Raw genomic sequence first — 20,694 nt, 5'->3', positions numbered from 1 at the left:
CGGTAACAGCACAATGTCACCACGACTCGTTAAAGGTTTGATCGCTACTTCCAACAGGTGGCGCTAGAGAGTCTAAATCTCTGCATATTATATTTCCCAGAGGAGCATGGCATGGCGAATAAGCCTCCTTACCTTGACAAGCCAGAGCTGGTATGTCACTCTCCACAAGGAGAAACGATACCCCTTAGACCCCAGTCCAGAGCCTCTCACCTCGCCAAATTAGTTCTCATGTTTCGCACTGACGACGGCCAACAGCCCGAAACACCGAGTCTGCGAATTGAGATACTGATTTGGCTTTTATCCTACGTCATATTGCACGACTCGTTAAAGAGTGAATTGTGACTTGTAGGATCGCTACTTCCAACAGGTGGCGCTATAGAGTTCAAGTCCTCTTTCTCTGAAGAAGCAATTTGCATACCACGTTATTTATTAATATATATTAATTCTGCACCATAAAGAATAAATTATCAGAAGCCCCCCTGAGGGCTGTAAACGATTCCTGGCTGAGCCACAAGATCAGTGACTACAACCCTCAGCATCCTTCATTCTTATCAGATAAAATTTACATAAAAGAAATAAAAGTGTCATCTTTCTGATTCATAGAACAGACCCCGTGAGCCGGGACGCCATCACAATCTGTCCACAGCTGCACCCACCACAAGGAAAGTGTCCATGATTGCAGGCCGCGCCGAAAATGGAAACATAGCAGTGGGGGAGGGCCGGCGATTCCCCGACGTCTCCCCCTCTCAGAGCGGGTCACCGACTCTCCATCAGGGTGAGGATGTGTTCAGCGAACTCCTGGACTGCGCCGGACCCCCCACCCTGTGTGCAGGAGAAGCTGTCCGTCATCTTGGCAGCGGTCGATGCGTCTGCTGGGACTGCACTAGTGCCGGCGAGCTTTAGGCACTCCACATCCGAGTCACTCCATCCTGCCGGGGACAGAAACGGGCGAGTGTTACTACGGGGCGAGGGTCACTACTGGGGAAGGGGGAAGGCAGGCGAGCGTCACAGTGTGGAGAAAGAGGCTGGTGTGACTGCAGGGCGAGGGACACGGGCGAGGGTTACTACTGGGGAAGGGGGAGGCAGGCGAGCGTCACAGTGTGGAGAAAGAGGCAGGTGTGACTGCAGGGCGAGGGACACGGGCGAGGGTTACTACTGGGTGAAGGGGGGAGACAGGTGAGGGTCACAGTGTGGAGAAAGAGGCAGGTGTGACTGCAGGGCGAGGGACACGGGCGAGGGTCACTACTGGGTGAAGGGGGGAGGCAGGTGAGGGTCACAGTGTGGAGAAAGAGGCAGGTGTGACTGCAGGGCGAGGGACACGGGCGAGGGTCACTACTGGGTGAAGGGGGGAGGCAGGTGAGGGTCACAGTGTGGAGAAAGAGGCAGGTGTGACTGCGGGGCGAGGGACACGGGCGAGGGTTACTACTGGGTGAAGGGGGGAGGCAGGTGAGGGTCACAGTGTGGAGAAAGAGGCAGGTGTGACTGCGGGGCGAGGGACACGGGCGAGGGTTACTACTGGGGAAGGGGGAGGCAGGCGAGCGTCACAGTGTGGAGAAAGAGGCAGGTGTGACTGCGGGAAGAGGGACACGGGCGAGGGTTACTACTGGGTGAAGGGGGGAGGCAGGTGAGGGTCACAGTGTGGAGAAAGAGGCAGGTGTGACTGCGGGGCGAGGGACACGGGCGAGGGTTACTACTGGGGAAGGGGGAGGCAGGCGAGCGTCACAGTGTGGAGAAAGAGGCAGGTGTGACTGCGGGAAGAGGGACACGGGCGAGCGTTACTACAAGGGACATGGGCAAGCATCACTGCGGGGGGGAAAGAAGCTGCGAGCATCACCGCGGGGGAAAGAAACAAGCGTGACTGCGGGGTGAGGGACACAGGTGAGCGTGACTGTGGGAGAGGGAAAAGGGAGAGCGTGACTGTGGAGAGAAGGAAATGGGAGAGCGTTACTACAGGGCAAGTGACACGGGCGAGGGTCACTGCGGGGAAAGGGGGGAGGCAGGCGAGTGTCACAGCATGGAGAAAGAGGCAGGTGTGACTCCGGGGCGAGGGACACCGGCGAGCGTCACTACGGGGGAATGGGGGAGGCAGGCGAGCGTCACAGTGTGGAGAAAGAGGCAGGTGTGACTGCGGGAAGAGGGAAACGGGCGAGCGTTACTACAAAGGACATGGGCAAGCGTCACTGCGGGGGGAAAGAAGCTGCGAGCATCACCGCAGGGGGAAAAGAAACAAGCGTGACTGCGGGGCGAGGGACTCGGGTGAGCGTGACTGTGGGAGAGGTAAAGGGGAGAGCGTGACTGTGGAGAGAGGGAAATGGGAGAGTGTTACTACAGGGCAAGGGCGAGGGTCACTGTGGGGAAAGGGGGGGAGGCAGGCGAGTGTCACATTGTGGAGAAAGAGGCTGGTGTGACTGCAGGGCGAGGGACACGGGCGAGGGTTACTACTGGGGAAGGGGGGAGGCAGGTGAGGGTCACAGTGTGGAGAAAGAGGCAGGTGTGACTGCGGGGCGAGGGACACGGGCGAGGGTTACTACGGGGGAATGGGGGAGGCAGGCAAGCGTCACAGTGTGGAGAAAGAGACAGGTGTGACTGCGGGGCGAGGGACACAAGCGAGGGTTACTACGGGTGAATGGGGGAGGCAGGCAAGCGTCACAGTGTGGAGAAAGAAGCTGGTGTGACTGCGGGAAGAGGGAAATGGGCGAGCGTTACTACAAAGGACATGGGCAAGCGTCACTGCGGGGGGAAAGAAGCTGCGAGCATCACCGCAGGGGGAAAAGAAACAAGCGTGACTGCGGGGCGAGGGACACAGGTGAGCGTGACTGTAGGAGAGGGAAAGGGGAGAGCGTTACTACAGGGCAAGGGAAGCAGGTGAGCATCACTGCGCGGAGAGTGAAATAGGCGCACGTCACCGCGCAGAGAGGAAAACCGGCGAGCGTCACCATGCGGAAAGGGAAACGGGCAAGTGCTACTGCGGGTAAGTTCCCAGCATGCACTGAAGGAAGCCCAAAAAGAGCGTTACAGTAATGTTATTTTGGATTCGTCTTTTTTATCACCAATTCAGAAAATTGGTGGAGAAAATTCAGCTGTGATTGTCAGAGCATGCTGGAGGTTGTAGTCCCTTACCAGGGGTAGAGCTACAATACGAAAAGGTGTGGAAGCCCCTCCCCATGACGAGTACTCATAACTTATTACAGAAGCCCCTCCCCTTTCATAAGAGCTCCTCCTAGTAGCAGAAGCCCCTCCCCTTTACATCAGCTCCTCCTCTTCAGAAGCTCCTCCTCCTCTCACCCATGTAGGCGGTCTCACTCAGAGACAGTCCCATCTCCCTCGTCCATCGCTGCAGAGCTTCCCTCTTGTCGGTGACGTTCACCTCGATCTTACACGGCAGCTTCAGAGCAGAAATCAGCGAGGGGACGATCATCCTCTCCGAGATGAGCAGGACCTGAGGGCGGGAATGACAGCAGGAACAATCAGAGGGAAGGAGCGAGGGTCCGCCCAGCCGGTCGGAGGAGCGAGGCTCCATCTATATATATATAATTGTCTAAGGGTTTTTCCGTCTGTCTTTCTGTCTGTCCTGGAAATCCCGCCTCTCTGATTGGTCGAGGCCGCCAGGCCTCGACCAATCAGCGACCGGCACAGCGACGATGTCATAAAGGACGTAAACATCCCGCGTCTCTGATCGGTCGAGGCCGCCAGGCAACGAGCACAGTATCGACGTAGATGTCATAATGGTTGCCATGGCGACGATGATGTCATAAAGGTTGCCTCGACCAATCAGCGACGGGCACAGTCTGCCGCGAATTCTGGAATCATCATTGTCCATATACTACGGGGACATGCATATTCTAGAATACCCGATGCGTTAGAATCGGGCCACAATCTAGTAATATATAATTGTCTAAGGGTCACTTCCGTCTGTCTGTAACTTCCGTAATGGAAATCCTGGGTCGCTGATTGGTCGCGGCCGGGCACAACCAATCCGCGATATTGGGGCAGGATTTACCGCTTCGCTTTTTACTATTCATGCTGCCTATGTCGCATCAATAGTAAAAACATAGAATGTTAAAAATAATAATAAAAAAAAAAACACATTATATTCTCACCTTCCACCTCAGCCTTTCCCGCTGCTCACAACACTCCCAAGAATGCACTGAGGCAATGACCCGACATCACGTGGTGGTCTCGCGAGACCGCTACATGATCACGGGTTATTGCCGCAAGGCATTACTGGGACCGGAGCGTCGCGAGGAGCATTGGTAAAGACCTCGGCTGGATCCGAGGTGAGTATATAACTATCTCTTCAAACAAGCCGACCACATCAACTACTCAGTAAAGTAACTTTGTCCTGTTCCCTCCTTCCAAATATTACTCTGTATCTGCCCCCTACTATTCATCTGTCTCCACACCCTCCATGCACACGATAACTGCACCTGATACTCGACTATTGCACTTAAACACACGGCTGATGACCGGATCATGCAGCTTTATATGAAAATCCCTATTTATTATAATTGCCAGACCTGAAATAACGAGCACTTTTCACCTATTGTGTCCCCCCATTTCCTTGTAGCTTGTAACCTTGCGAGCAGGGACCTCACCCCTAATGTCACTGTGTAAATTGTCTTATACTGAATTTATTGTCTGTACATGTCCCCGCTTAATTGTAAAGTGCTGCGGAATATGTTGGCGCTATATACAGTAAATAAAAATTATTATTATTATTTTTTATTTTCATTGTTTTTTGTTTAACAGGGATATGGTGCCGACATTGCTATATACTACGTGGACTGTTTTATATACTACATCTCTGTGCTATATGCTACGTGGGCTGTGCTATATACTGTGTGGGCTGTGCTATATACTACGTGGCATGTGTTATATACTACGTGGCATGTGTTATATACTACGTGGCATGTGTTATATACTACGTGGCCTGTTATATATACTGTGTGGGCTGTGCGATATGCTACGTGAGCTGTGCGATATGCTACGTGGGCTGTGCGATATGCTACGTGGGCTGTGCGATATGCTACGTGGGCTGTGTTATATGCTACGTGGGCTGTGCGATATGCTACGTGGGCTGTGCGATATGCTACGTGGGCTGTGTTATATGCTACGTGGGCTGTGTTATATACTGCGTGGACTGTGCCATATACGTATTGGTCGCACCCAGCCGGCCACAAACAATCAGCGACAGGCACAGTCCGGCCGCGAAATGGCACGGGATTTTAACCACGCTTCGCTGATTGGTCGCGGCCGGCCGAATCCTGTGTATTCATTGCATTATTCTAAAATCTTCATAAATAAACTACATGCACATTCTAGAATACCCGATGCGTTAGAATCGGGCCACCATCTAGTATAATATAATCGCACATGAACTGGTGCATAGTGGAGTAGCTGAAGCATGAGATGACAAGCTAAAGGGCTCAGAACCCCTCGATGCCGTTAAATTCCTCGAGGGCGTCCCTACAAAGACAGGTGACGCAGTTAACCCCTTGATGCCCAGTCAGAGGAGCGAGGGTCCGCCCAGTCAGTCGGAGGAGCGAGGGTCCGCCCAGTCAGTGGGAGGAGCGAGGGTCCGCCCAGTCAGTCGGAGGAGCGAGGGTCCGCCCAGTCAGTCGGAGGAGCGAGGGTCCGCCCAGTCAGTCGGAGGAGCGAGGGTCCGCCCAGTCAGTCGGAGGAGCGAGGGTCCGCCCAGTCAGTGGGAGGAGCGAGGGTCCGCCCAGTCAGTCGGAGGAGCGAGGTTCACCCAATCAGTCGGAGGAGCGAGGGTCCGCCCAGTCAGTCGGAGGAGCGAGGGTCCGCCCAGTCAGTCGGAGGAGCGAGGGTCCGCCCAGTCAGTAAGAGGAGCGAGGGTCCGCCCAGTCAGTAAGAGGAGCGAGGGTCCGCCCAGTCAGTAAGAGGAGCGAGGGTCCGCCCAGTCAGTAAGAGGAGCGAGGGTCCGCCCAGTCAGTCGGAGGAGCGAAGTTCACCCAGTCAGTCGGAGGAGCGAGGGTCCGCCCAGTCAGTAAGAGGAGCGAGGGTCCGCCCAGTCAGTAAGAGGAGCGAGGGTCCGCCCAGTCAGTAAGAGGAGCGAGGGTCCGCCCAGTCAGTAAGAGGAGCGAGGGTCCGCCCAGTCAGTAAGAGGAGCGAGGGTCCGCCCAGTCAGTAAGAGGAGCGAGGGTCCGCCCAGTCAGTAAGAGGAGCGAGGGTCCGCCCAGTCAGTCGGAGGAGCGAGGGTCCGCCCAGTCAGTAAGAGGAGCGAGGGTCCGCCCAGTCAGTCGGAGGAGCGAGGTTCGCCCAGTCAGTCGGAGGAGCGAGGGTCCGCCCAGTCTGTCGGAGGGATCCCACCCTTCATTGCTTCCAATATAGGACTTGGGGGTCCTGCTGGTTTGGACCCGCCACTACTGGCCTTCGCTCAGATTCCTGATATTTGGAGCAGAGCGGCAGTGGCAGGGCTGATAACATTGGAGCTTGAGGTCTCCAGTTCTGAGATAATCCCCCCCGAACAAACCCCTCACTCACTGTGACTCCGCGATCCAGCAGTTTCCGGATCCCGTCCAGATCCCGCAGACTGTAGGAGATCATCTCCTGCTCCTGGCTGAGGTAGACGCGGCCGTCCGTAAAGCAGCCATCGATGTTACAGATCAGCAGCTTCACCACGGTAGGCGCCGCCTTACCGAAATAGCCGTACCTGTGGAGCGACACACGGTGAAGTGTTACCTTACGTCACAAGCAGGGGCAGCACCGAGCCCTGCGGCCGCCATGTTACAGGAGGCGGTGTCCCCAGCAATATATTGCGTGATGGGTGGAGCCTGCCTTTGGGGGCGTGGTTTCATCTCACCTTTTAACCTTTTGCTCTGCAATGGGCCAGTCCAGTTCGATGTCGATGTCTACGCTGTGCTCCGGCTTCATCTCGTAGTACGCGACCTTCCCGCCCTGCAAAGAAACAGCACATCAAAACACCGCCAACAGCACCACCGCGACATCACCCGCCGGGTACAGGGGTCACAGCGATACTACAGAGAGGGAACAGGCCGGCAACATGTCTACAAGATGCGTCCAGGGAGGGAACCACGCACCAGTGGGATACCGCGGACGATCAGCTCCTTGGTGGCAAAGTAGAGGGATCCATTCTCGCAGAGCTCCCCACTCCAGTCCTGGCGACGCGGCCGGTGCGCCGGGTTCAGGTTCTCTGGTACCGTGACCTCACCTGGTGGAATATGATCAGGGTCACTGGTAAGAACACTGGGACTTGTAGTTCAGCTGCCATGCACACCCACTCCTATAAGTAGCTGGTGAGAATGTTAGAGTTGGAAGAGACCCCCAGGATCATTGTGAGCAACCCCCTGCTCAATGCAAGGGTCACTAATCCATCTCTGACAGATGTCTGTCCAGCCTCTGAAGACTTCCATTGGAGGAGAACTCGCCACCTCTGGCCGCCTGTTCCACTCATTGATCACTATCAGCCTTCTAATATCTAATCTGTATCTTCTCCTTTCAGTTTCCTCCCATTGCTTCTCGTGTTTCCATGTGCAAATGAGAATAATGATGATCCCTCTACACTGTGACAGACCCTCAGATATTTGTAGACAGCTACCAAGTCTCCTCATCGTCTTCTTTTTTGCAGCTAAACATTCTCAGATCCTGTAACTGTTCCTTGTAGGACATACTGTGCAGTCCGCTCACTGTCCTGGTCGCTCCTCTCTGAACTTGCTCCAGATTCTCAATGTCTTTTTAATAATGTGGAGCCCAGAACTGGACCCAGTATTACAGATGAGGCCTGACCAAGGAGTAGAGGGGGGGGATAATGACTTCACGTGATCTAGACTCTGTGCTTCTCTTACTTAATACATACTACAACTATGTTTGCCCTTTTTGCTGCTGCATCACACTGCTGACTCCTGTACAGTCTGTGATCTATTACTACACCCAAGTCTTTTTCACACGCGCTGTTGCTTAGTTCTATTCCATTGCAATGACGACTTTCCCACCTGCTCACCTGGCGCCTTCACTTCTCGCCACCGGAAAAGGTGATGGCGGACGACCGAGACCACGGATTCGTAGCCCTGAGTGCAGATCATATCCACCACGTTGATGAGGTCTCCGGGGTGGAGGCACGGAGAGGTGGCCTGCATGTTCCCCACAACGTCCACCTCTGCGAAGGAGAAGAGGCTGAGAGACCGAGCCAATGCGTACAGCACCCGTGTTGGGGGACACTGCCAGAGCGGGAAACAAGGGGACAGGAAGTGGGAAGCCTCCGCTCGTTACTAAACTGTGGCAGTTCCCGGTGGTCCGCAGTCACCCCGCCGGGCGCCGCTGACCTCTGACCTGGGTGATGCTGCACGAACTCCTGGATGGTCTCCAGGGAGGAGGTCGTATCCTTAGACACCTCCGCGCTCCTCCGATGAACCCGCGCCCCGTAATCCAGCGCCACCTTCTCAATCTCATCGTTGTCTGTAGAAACCCAGACGCTGGAAGAAAAGGAAAATTGTGAAAACCCCAAAATCCGGGGGCGAGAGTGAGGAAAGCAACGTAACGGGGAGAGGGAGAGAGAAGAGAGCAACGGAACGGGGAGAGAAGAGCAACGGAACGGGGAGAGGGAGAGATGGAACGGCGAGAGGGAGATAGAAGAGGGACAAAACGGAGCGGGAGAGAGAAGAGAGCAACAGAACGGGGAGAGGGAGAGAAGAGAGCGACAGAACGGAGCGAGAGAGAGCCCTAGGAGGCCGTGGAGGATGAGGCCCACTTCCTGCTGAGGTGCCCCAAATACTCCGCAGTGAGGGACACTCACTTCAAGAAACCGTCTGATCTCCTCCCAGACCTCACCTCCATGGAGGAGGAAGAGAAACCACCGATAATACTGGGGAAGTGGAAAGTGCAGCGGCCATAGCAGCGGAATATGTCAGTGCCGGCCACAGACTAAGAGGAGCCTGATATGTCATGGACTCCTGTACCCCACCCAAGACATGTCCCCATCCCCCGACTAAAGAGCCCGATATGTCATGGACGCCTGTGCCCCATCCTGGACATGTCCCTATCCCCCGACTAAGAGGAACCTGATATGTCATGGACTCCTGTGCCCCACCCTGGACATGTCCCTATCCTCTAACAGGAGCCTGATATGTCATGGACTCCTGTGCCCCACCCTGGACATGTCCCCATCCTCTAACAGGAGCCTGATAAGCCATGGACTCCTGTACCCCACCCTGGACATGTCCCTATCCTCTAATAGGAGCCTGATATGTCATGGACTCCTGTGCCCCACCCTGAACATGTCCCCATCCTCTAACAGGAGCCTATGTCATGGACTCCTGTGCCCCACCCTGGACATGTCCCTATCCTCTAATAGGAGCCTGATAAGCCATGGACCCCTGTGCCCCACCCTGGACATGTCCCCATCCTCTAATAGGAGCCCGATATATACTCTCTTTGCCTCCCCACCCCCTATATTTACCATATGCTTTGCCTTTGTTAGCTTGTCAAAACAACCTTCGGTCTAACCTAACAAGCAGCCGAAATGAAGAGATCCAGAGTACATTAAAATAAAGCTTTATTTATGGAACAAAGGTAATTACCAGTGCCATAATGCACAAGCACCTCACCAAGAAATGGGAGGCCAAGTAGTATATATTACTATTAGCGTACGCTGCATGGTAATAAGTACAGGATCACATAACACTGGTGCCGTATGAGCTGCCTTCATACCGCGTAGCTAATATAGACTTGTGCTCAATCAGAGACCATAGCAATATCTACCTTCAGCAGACCCGGCGTTCCACCTCACCCCGACGCGTGTTTTGGAAATCGCTTCTTCCGGGGGGCGTATCTAAGGCGGGTGAGTATGGAGTCTTTATCGTAAACTAGCGCCAATAGGATGTGTAATATCGAGTCATGTGATCGCAAGTGTTGCAGAGTACTACCAGGCTAAATGCGGCGCATGGACCTCCCTTCCCCACTTCCAGGAATGAAGGTCACTTCCGGACCGAAAAGATGCGTTCGTAGCCATTAAAGACACCCATCTGCTGTCCAGGAAAATAATCTTAAAAAAAAAACAACTGCATTTTAAAAATTGGTCACCGGATGTATGCAGTGCACCCGACGAGACCGAGGCACTGGGAACTCTTACTTCTCTGGAGGAAGAGGATGCAGCAACCGAGGGAAGATCCCCAGTTACCGTTATTACAGTAACAATGTCCCGCTGGGAGCTCGTGCCCAGGGGGTGAAGTGCTCACAAAACTGGTGACACGGGACACAAATGGCGGCTAATGTAAAAATCCATCAAATTGGAAAAAGACGGAACGTATGGCCTGGGAGGAATGAAAGTCCCGGAAGGACGTGGTCTACAAAGCAGCGGTAAGGGGCAATGTCGCCATGTGGCCACATGTAGGGGGAAGGACGTGGTCTACAAAGCAGCGGTAAGGGGCAATGTCGCCATGTAGCCACATGTACGGGAAGGACGTGGTCTACAAAGCAGCGGTAAGGGGCAATGTCGCCATGTAGCCACATGTACGGGAAGGACGTGGTCTACAAAGCAGCGGTAAGGGGCAATGTCGCCATGTGGCCACATGTAGGGGAAGGACGTGGTCTACAAAGCAGCGGTAAGGGGCAATGTCGCCATGTGGCCACATGTACGGGAAGGACGTGGTCTACAAAGCAGCGGGTAAGGGGCAATCTCGCCATGTGGCCACATGTACGGGAAGGACGTGGTCTACAAAGCAGCGGTAAGGGGCGATGTCGCCATGTGGCCACATGTACGGGAAGGACGTGGTCTACAAAGCAGCGGGTAAGGGGCGATCTCGCCATGTGGGCACATGTACGGGAAGGACGTGGTCTACAAAGCAGCGGGTAAGGGGCAATGTCGCCATGTGGGCACATGTACGGGAAGGACGTGGTCTACAAAGCAGCGGGTAAGGGGCAATGTCGCCATGTGGCCACATGTACGGGAAGGACGTGGTCTACAAAGCAGCGGTAAGGGGCAATGTCGCCATGTGGCCACATGTACGGGAAGGACGTGGTCTACAAAGCAGCGGGTAAGGGGCAATCTCGCCATGTGGCCACATGTACGGGAAGGACGTGGTCTACAAAGCAGCGGTAAGGGGCAATGTCGCCATGTGGCCACATGTACGGGAAGGACGTGGTCTACAAAGCAGCGGGTAAGGGGCAATGTCGCCATGTGGCCACATGTACGGGAAGGACGTGGTCTACAAAGCAGCGGGTAAGGGGCAATCTCGCCATGTGGCCACATGTACGGGAAGGACGTGGTCTACAAAGCAGCGGGTAAGGGGCAATGTCGCCATGTGGCCACATGTACGGGAAGGACGTGGTCTACAAAGCAGCGGTAAGGGGCGATGTCGCCATGTGGCCACATGTACGGGAAGGACGTGGTCTACAAAGCAGCGGGTAAGGGGCGATCTCGCCATGTGGGCACATGTACGGGAAGGACGTGGTCTACAAAGCAGCGGGTAAGGGGCAATGTCGCCATGTGGCCACATGTACGGGAAAGACGTGGTCTACAAAGCAGCGGTAAGGGGCAATGTCGCCATGTGGCCACATGTACGGGAAGGACGTGGTCTACAAAGCAGCGGGTAAGGGGCAATCTCGCCATGTGGCCACATGTACGGGAAGGACGTGGTCTACAAAGCAGCGGTAAGGGGCAATGTCGCCATGTGGCCACATGTACGGGAAGGACGTGGTCTACAAAGCAGCGGGTAAGGGGCAATGTCGCCATGTGGCCACATGTAGGGGAAGGACGTGGTCTACAAAGCAGCGGTAAGGGGCAATCTCGCCATGTGGCCACATGTACGGGAAGGACGTGGTCTACAAAGCAGCGGGTAAGGGGCAATGTCGCCATGTGGCCACATGTACGGGAAGGACGTGGTCTACAAAGCAGCGGGTAAGGGGCAATGTCGCCATATGGCCACATGTACGGGAAGGACGTGGTCTACAAAGCAGCGGTAAGGGGCAATGTCGCCATGTGGCCACATGTACGGGAAGGACGTGGTCTACAAAGCAGCGGGTAAGGGGCAATCTCGCCATGTGGCCACATGTACGGGAAGGACGTGGTCTACAAAGCAGCGGGTAAGGGGCAATGTCGCCATGTGGCCACATGTACGGGAAGGACGTGGTCTACAAAGCAGCGGGTAAGGGGCAATCTCGCCATGTGGCCACATGTACGGGAAGGACGTGGTCTACAAAGCAGCGGTAAGGGGCGATGTCGCCATGTGGCCACATGTACGGGAAGGACGTGGTCTACAAAGCAGCGGGTAAGGGGCGATCTCGCCATGTGGGCACATGTACGGGAAGGACGTGGTCTACAAAGCAGCGGGTAAGGGGCAATGTCGCCATGTGGCCACATGTACGGGAAGGACGTGGTCTACAAAGCAGCGGGTAAGGGGCAATCTCGCCATGTGGCCACATGTACGGGAAGGACGTGGTCTACAAAGCAGCGGGTAAGGGACAATGTCGCCATGTGGCCACATGTACGGGAAGGACGTGGTCTACAAAGCAGCGGGTAAGGGGCAATGTCGCCATGTGGCCACATATACGGGAAGGACGTGGTCTACAAAGCAGCGGGTAAGGGGCAATCTCGCCATGTGGCCACATGTACGGGAAGGACGAGGTCTACAAAGCAGCGGTGAGGGGCAATGTCACCATGTGGCCACATGTACAGGAAGGACGAGGTCTACAAAGCAGCGGTAAGGAGCAATGTCGCCATGTGGCCACATGTAGGGGAAGGACGTGGTCTACAAAGCAGCGGTAAGGGGCAATGTCGCCATGTGGCCACATGTACGGGAAGGACGTGGTCTACAAAGCAGCGGTAATGGGCAATGTCACCATGTGGCCACATGTACGGGAAGGATGTGGTCTACAAAGCAGCGGGTAAGGGGCAATGTCGCCTTGTGGCCGCATGTACGGGAAGGACGTGGTCTACAAAGCAGCGGTAAGGGGCAATGTCGCCATGTGGCCACATGTACGGGAAGGACGTGGTCTACAAAGCAGCGGTAAGGGGCAATGTCGCCATGTGGCCACATGTAGGGGAAGGACGTGGTCTACAAAGCAGCGGTAAGGGGCAATGTCACCATGTGGCCACATGTACGGGAAGGACGTGGTCTACAAAGCAGCGGTAAGGGGCAATGTCGCCATGTGGCCACATGTACGGGAAGGACGTGGTCTACAAAGCAGCGGTAAGGGGCAATGGGCCTCGGGGTGATCCTCGACTCTGCCCTCTCTTTCAAGCCACATATCCAAGCCCTTGCCTCCTCCTGTCGTCTCAAACTCAAAAATATTTCCCGGATCCGTGCTTTCCTTGACCGCAACACTGCAAAAACGCTAGTGCATGCCCTCATCATCTCCCGCCTCGACTACTGCAACCTCCTACTCTCTGGACTCCCCTCTAGCACCACTCCAATCCATCCTACACTCTGCTGCCCGACTAATCCACCTGTCCCCCCGCTATTCCCCAGCCTCTCCCCTGTGTCAAGCCCTTCACTGGCTTCCTATCGCCCAGAGACTCCAGTTCAAAACCCTCACACTGACGTACAAAGCCATCCACAACCTGTCTCCTCCATACATCTGTGGCATGGTCTCCCGGTACCTACCTACACGCGACCTCCGGTCCTCCCAAGACCTCCTTCTCTACTCCCCTCTCATCTCTTCTTCCCACAACCGCATCCAAGACTTCTCCCGTGCTTCCCCCATACTCTGGAACTCTCTACCCCAACACATCAGACTTGCGCCTACCATAGAAACCTTCAAAAAGAACCTGAAGACTCATCTCTTCCGACAAGCCTACAGCCTGCAGTGATCCTCAACCTACTGAACAGCCGCACAGCCAGCTCTTCCCTCTCCTAGTGTATCCTCACCCACCCCCTGCAGACTGTGAGCCCTCGCGGGCAGGGTCCTCCCTCCTTATGTACTCGTGTGCCTTGTTATCTGCTCATGTTTAATGTATTGGTCTATATTTGCCCCGTATTCACATGTAAAGCGCCATGGAATAAATGGCGCTATAAAAATGTATAATAATAATAATAAAAAATGTCGCCATGTGGCCACATGTACGGGAAGGACGTGGTCTACAAAGCAGCGGTAAGGGGCAATGTCACCATGTGGCCACATATACGGGAAACAAGCCGATGGGCTGCTGGACCACGAGAGCCGCCATCGTAGAATAACGCTTAACCCTTTCCCTTCCTTCCAGGAGAAGCTGGTGAACATCTTGGATCATCTCCAAACAACTATTGACACCATGAAGAACCTTCACCCAAGATTAGCGACATTTTACATCGTCCCCAGACTGCGCACGGATCCCGTCGATCCCCCCGGACGACCAGTTGTCGCAGGTATTGGGGATCAGGTGACTTTGTTCCTCAGCATCACCCCAGGAAGTGCCGCTCCAGGATACGGACATCAATGGCGGACTGCACTGTGTCAGCTTGTCCCCGGTCCTGGTGCCAATAAAGCTCATCTGAATGAGGACAGAGCCGCAGATGATGAGAATCACAGCGACATCATGAACACTACGACTCCCATCCTCCGCTACATCTCCTGCTCGGCTCCGCTGTGGGTGGGGAATGGGGCTGGTATCTCCATGGTGACGGTTCACACTGTGGTGGGGGGTCTCTATGGTGACGGCGCCCCCCGTCGCCATGGTTACCTGTGGAAGGCTCCGCTGTCCAGCGCCGCCCGCAGCACCCAGCCTATCAGCGGTCTCCCCGCTAACATCCGGATGTTCTTCAGCGGAATCCCCTTACTGCCGCCCCGGGCCAGGACCAGCGCCGCCACATGCCGCTTCCCGCGCTCCGCCGCCATCGTCTGCTGGTACTATGTATCCGCACCGCCCACCTCCACCACGTGACCGGGCAAAGAGCGGAGCAGCCAATCACAGCGCAGCTCTACCACGTGACCGCGGAAGGCGCAGAGTAGCCAATCACTGATCAGTTGCGTTTTAGAGTGGAGTTAATTTTTTGAGACCCCCACACCCTCCAGAGCGGCCGGACCCAGGACCCCGCACCCTCCAGAGCGGCCGGACCCAGGACCCCGCACACTCCAGAGCGGCCGGACCCAGGACCCCGCACACTCCAGAGCGGCCGGACCCAGGACCCCGCACACTCCAGAGCAGCTGGACCCAGGACCCCGCACACTCCAGAGCGGCCGGACCCAGGACCCCGCACACTCCAGAGCGGCCGGACCCAGGACCCCGCACACTCCAGAGCGGCCGGACCCAGGACCCCGCACACTCCAGAGCGGCCGGACCCCGCACCCTCCAGAGCGGCCGGACCCAGGACCCCGCACACTCCAGAGCGGCCGGACCCAGGACCCCGCACACTCCAGAGCAGCTGGACCCCGCACCCTCCAGAGCCCACACCCTCCAGAGCGGCCGGACCCAGGACCCCGCACCCTCCAGAGCCCACACCCTCCAGAGCGGCCGGACCCCGCACCCTCCAGAGCGGCGGGACCCAGGACCCCGCACCCTCCAGAGCGGCCGGACCCCGCACCCTCCAGAGCCCACACCCTCCAGAGCGGCCGGACCCAGGACCCCGCACCCTCCAGAGCGGCCGGAACCAGGACCCCGCACCCTCCAGAGCGGCCGGACCCCGCACCCTCCAGAGCGGCGGGACCCAGGACCCCGCACACTCCAGAGCGGCTGGACCCAGGACCCCGCACCCTCCAGAGCGGCGGGACCCAGGACCCCGCACCCTCCAGAGCCCACACCCTCCAGAGCGGCGGGACCCAGGACCCCGCACCCTCCAGAGCGGCCGGACCCCGCACCCTCCAGAGCCCACACCCTCCAGAGCGGCCGGACCCAGGACCCCGCACCCTCCAGAGCGGCCGGACCCCGCACCCTCCAGAGCCCACACCCTCCAGAGCGGCCGGACCCAGGACCCCGCACACTCCAGAGCGGCTGGACCCAGGACCCCGCACCCTCCAGAGCGGCGGGACCCAGGACCCCGCACCCTCCAGAGCGGCCGGACCCCGCACCCTCCAGAGCCCACACCCTCCAGAGCGGCCGGACACAGGACCCTCCAGAGCGGCCGGACCCAGGACCCCGCACCCTCCAGAGCGGCCGGAACCAGGACCCCGCACCCTCCAGAGCGGCCGGACCCCGCACCCTCCAGAGCCCACACCCTCCAGAGCTGCCGGACCCAGGACCCCGCACACTCCAGAGCGGCCGGACCCCGCACCCTCCAGAGTGGCCGGACCCCGCACACTCCAGAGCGGCCGGACCCAGGACCCCGCACACTCCAGAGCAGCTGGACCCAGGACCCCGCACCCTCCAGAGCCCACACCCTCCAGAGCGGCCGGACCCAGGACCCCGCAACTTCCAGAGCCCACACCCTCCAGAGCGGCCAGACCCCGCACCCTCCAGAGCCCACACCCTCCAGAGCGGCCGGACCCCGCACCCTCCAGAGCGGCGGGACCCAGGACCCCGCACACTCCAGAGCGGCTGGACCCCGCACCCTCCAGAGCGGCGGGACCCAGGACCCCGCACCCTCCAGAGCGGCCGGACCCCGCACCCTCCAGAGCCCACACCCTCCAGAGCGGCCGGACCCAGGACCCCGCACCCTCCAGAGCGGCCGGAACCAGGACCCCGCACCCTCCAGAGCGGCCGGACCCCGCACCCTCCAGAGCGGCGGGACCCAGGACCCCGCACACTCCAGAGCGGCTGGACCCAGGACCCCGCACCCTCCAGAGCGGCGGGACCCAGGACCCCGCACCCTCCAGAGCCCACACCCTCCAGAGCGGCCGGACCCAGGACCCCGCACCCTCCAGAGCGGCCGGACCCCGCACCCTCCAGAGCCCACACCCTCCAGAGCGGCCGGACCCAGGACCCCGCACCCTCCAGAGCGGCCGGACCCCGCACCCTCCAGAGCCCACACCCTCCAGAGCGGCCGGACCCAGGACCCCGCACACTCCAGAGCGGCTGGACCCAGGACCCCGCACCCTCCAGAGCGGCGGGACCCAGGACCCCGCACCCTCCAGAGCGGCCGGACCCCGCACCCTCCAGAGCCCACACCCTCCAGAGCGGCCGGACCCAGGACCCTCCAGAGCGGCCGGACCCAGGACCCCGCACCCTCCAGAGCGGCCGGAACCAGGACCCCGCACCCTCCAGAGCGGCCAGACCCCGCACCCTCCAGAGCCCACACCCTCCAGAGCTGCCGGATCCAGGACCCCGCACCCTCCAGAGTGGCTGGACCCAGGACCCCGCACCCTCCAGAGCGGCCGGACCCAGGACCCCGCACCCTCCAGAGCGGCCGGACCCCGCACCCTCCAGAGCCCACACCCTCCAGAGCGGCCGGACCCAGGACCCCGCACCCTCCAGAGCGGCCGGAACCAGGACCCCGCACCCTCCAGAGCGGCCGGACCCCGCACCCTCCAGAGCGGCGGGACCCAGGACCCCGCACACTCCAGAGCGGCTGGACCCAGGACCCCGCACCCTCCAGAGCGGCGGGACCCAGGACCCCGCACCCTCCAGAGCCCACACCCTCCAGAGCGGCCGGACCCAGGACCCCGCACCCTCCAGAGCGGCCGGACCCCGCACCCTCCAGAGCCCACACCCTCCAGAGCGGCCGGACCCAGGACCCCGCACCCTCCAGAGCGGCCGGACCCCGCACCCTCCAGAGCCCACACCCTCCAGAGCGGCCGGACCCAGGACCCCGCACACTCCAGAGCGGCTGGACCCAGGACCCCGCACCCTCCAGAGCGGCGGGACCCAGGACCCCGCACCCTCCAGAGCGGCCGGACCCCGCACCCTCCAGAGCCCACACCCTCCAGAGCGGCCGGACCCAGGACCCCGCACCCTCCAGAGCGGCCGGACCCCGCACCCTCCAGAGCCCACACCCTCCAGAGCCCACACCCTCCAGAGCTGCCGGACCCAGGACCCCGCACCCTCCAGAGCGGCCGGACCCAGGACCCCGCACCCTCCAGAGCCCACACCCTCCAGAGCGGCCGGACCCCGCACCCTCCAGAGCCCACACCCTCCAGAGCGGCCGGACCCAGGACCCCGCACCCTCCAGAGCGGCTGGACCCAGGACCCCGCACCCTCCAGAGCGGCCGGACCCATGACCCCGCAACCTCCAGAGCCGACACCCTCCAGAGCGGCCGGACCCCACACCCTCCAGAGCGGCCGGACCCCGCACCCTCCAGAGCTGCCGGACCCAGGACCCCGCACCCTCCAGAGCGGCTGGACCCAGGACCCCGCACCCTCCAGAGCGGCCGGACCCAGGACCCCGCACCCTCCAGAGCCCACACCCTCCAGAGCGGCCGGACCCAGGACCCCGCAACCTCCAGAGCCCACACCCTCCAGAGCGGCCGGACCCAGGACCCCGCACTCTCCAGAGCGGCCGGACCCAGGACCCTCCAGAGCCCACACCCTCCAGAGCGGCCGGACCCAGGACCCCGCACCCTCCAGAGCGGCGGGACCCAGGACCCCGCACCCTCCAGAGCGGCCGGACCCCGCACCCTCCAGAGCCCACACCCTCCAGAGCGGCCGGACCCAGGACCCCGCACCCTCCAGAGCGGCCGGACCCCGCACGCTCCAGAGCGGCCGGACCCCGCACCCTCCAGAGCCCACACCCTCCAGAGCTGCCGGACCCAGGACCCCGCACCCTCCAGAGCGGCCGGACCCAGGACCCCGCACCCTCCAGAGCCCACACCCTCCAGAGCGGCCGGACCCCGCACCCTCCAGAGCCCACACCCTCCAGAGCGGCCGGACCCAGGACCCCGCACCCTCCAGAGCGGCTGGACCCAGGACCCCGCACCCTCCAGAGCGGCCGGACCCATGACCCCGCAACCTCCAGAGCCGACACCCTCCAGAGCGGCCGGACCCCACACCCTCCAGAGCGGCCGGACCCCGCACCCTCCAGAGCTGCCGGACCCAGGACCCCGCACCCTCCAGAGCGGCTGGACCCAGGACCCCGCACCCTCCAGAGCGGCCGGACCCAGGACCCCGCACCCTCCAGAGCCCACACCCTCCAGAGCGGCCGGACCCAGGACCCCGCAACCTCCAGAGCCCACACCCTCCAGAGCGGCCGGACCCAGGACCCCGCACTCTCCAGAGCGGCCGGACCCAGGACCCCGCACCCTCCAGAGCCCACACCCTCCAGAGCGGCAGGACCCCGCACCCTCCAGAGCGGCCGGACCCAGGACCCCGCACCCTCCAGAGCCCACACCCTCCAGAGCGGCCGGACCCAGGACCCCGCACCCTCCAGAGCCCACACCCTCCAGAGCGGCTGGACCCAGGACCCCGCACCCTCCAGAGCCCACACCCTCCAGAGCGGCTGGACCCAGGACCCCGCACCCTCCAGAGCGGCCGGACCCAGGACCCTCACACCCTCCAGAGCGGCCCGACCCAGGACCCCCGCACCCTCCAGAGCGGCCAGACCCAGGACCCTCACACCCTCCAGAGCGGCTGGACCCAGGACCCCCGCACCCTCCAGAGCGGCCGGACCCAGGACCCCCGCACCCTCCAGAGCCCACACCCTCCAGAGTGGCCGGACCCAGGACCCCCGCACCCTCCAGACCCCGCACCCTCCAGAGCGGCCGGACCCAGGACCCCGCACCCTCCAGAGCCTACACCCTCCAGAGCGGCCAGACCAAGGACCCCGCACCCTCCAGAGCGGCCGGACCCAGGACCCCGCACCCTCCAGAGCCCACACCCTCCAGAGCGGCTGGACCCAGGACCCCGCACCCTCCAGAGCGGCCGGACCCAGGACCCTCACACCCTCCAGAGCGGCCGGACCCAGGACCCCACACCCTCCAGAGCGGCCGGACCCAGGACCCCGCACCCTCCAGAGCGGCCGGACCCCGCACCCTCCAGAGCCCACACCCTCCAGAGCGGCCGGAACCAGGACCCCGCACCCTCCAGAGCGGCCGGACCCCGCACCCTCCAGAGCCCACACCCTCCAGAGCGGCCGGAACCAGGACCCCGCACCCTCCAGAGCGGCCGGACCCCGCACCCTCCCGAGCCCACACCCTCCAGAGCTGCCAGATCCAGGACCCCGCACCCTCCAGAGCGGCTGGACCCAGGACCCAGCACCCTCCAGAGCGGCCGGACCCAGGACCCCGCACCCTCCAGAGCGGCCGGACCCCGCACCCTCCAGAGCCCACACCCTCCAGAGCGGCCGGACCCAGGACCCCGCACCCTCCAGAGCGGCCGGACCCCGCACCCTCCAGAGCCCACACCCTCCAGAGCGGCCGGACCCCGCACCCTCCAGAGCCCACACCCTCCAGAGCTGCCGGACCCAGGACCCCGCACCCTCCAGAGCGGCTGGACCCAGGACCCCGCACCCTCCAGAGCCCACACCCTCCAGAGCGGCCGGACCCCGCACCCTCCAGAGCCCACACCCTCCAGAGCGGCCGGACCCAGGACCCCGCACCCTCCAGAGCGGCTGGACCCAGGACCCCGCACCCTCCAGAGCCCACACCCTCCAGAGCGGCCGGACCCAGGACCCCGCAACCTCCAGAGCCCACACCCTCCAGAGCGGCCGGACCCCGCACCCTCCAGAGCTGCCGGACCCAGGACCCCGCACCCTCCAGAGCGGCTGGACCCAGGACCCCGCACCCTCCAGAGCGGCCGGACCCAGGACCCCGCACCCTCCAGAGCGGCCGGACCCAGGACCCCGCAACCTCCAGAGCCCACACCCTCCAGAGCGGCCGGACCCAGGACCCCGCATCCTCCAGAGCGGCCGGACCCAGGACACCGCACCCTCCAGA

At 60.7% G+C, this 20,694-nt stretch overlaps 1 protein-coding gene across 1 annotated transcript; it reads right to left on the bottom strand.

Annotated features, from left to right (window-relative positions):
* Window positions 1–409: 409 nt before the first annotated feature.
* LOC138674944 (N-acylneuraminate cytidylyltransferase-like) lies at window positions 410–14,824 on the bottom strand. The gene is made up of 8 exons (XM_069762789.1): window positions 14,636–14,824; window positions 8,311–8,453; window positions 7,982–8,137; window positions 7,062–7,192; window positions 6,824–6,918; window positions 6,505–6,673; window positions 3,286–3,439; window positions 410–929 (listed from the first exon to the last, which is right to left on the bottom strand). The coding sequence occupies exons 1-8, from the start codon at window positions 14,788–14,790 to the stop codon at window positions 757–759; spliced, it is 1,176 nt and encodes a 391-aa protein (XP_069618890.1). The 5' UTR covers window positions 14,791–14,824; the 3' UTR covers window positions 410–756.
* Between the last annotated feature and the right edge of the window lie 5,870 nt (window positions 14,825–20,694).

The sequence above is a fragment of the Ranitomeya imitator genome, chromosome 4 (assembly GCF_032444005.1).
Source record: "Ranitomeya imitator isolate aRanImi1 chromosome 4, aRanImi1.pri, whole genome shotgun sequence".
Taxonomy (NCBI): Eukaryota; Metazoa; Chordata; class Amphibia; order Anura; family Dendrobatidae; genus Ranitomeya; species Ranitomeya imitator.
This window is presented reverse-complemented; position numbering and strand designations above follow the sequence as displayed.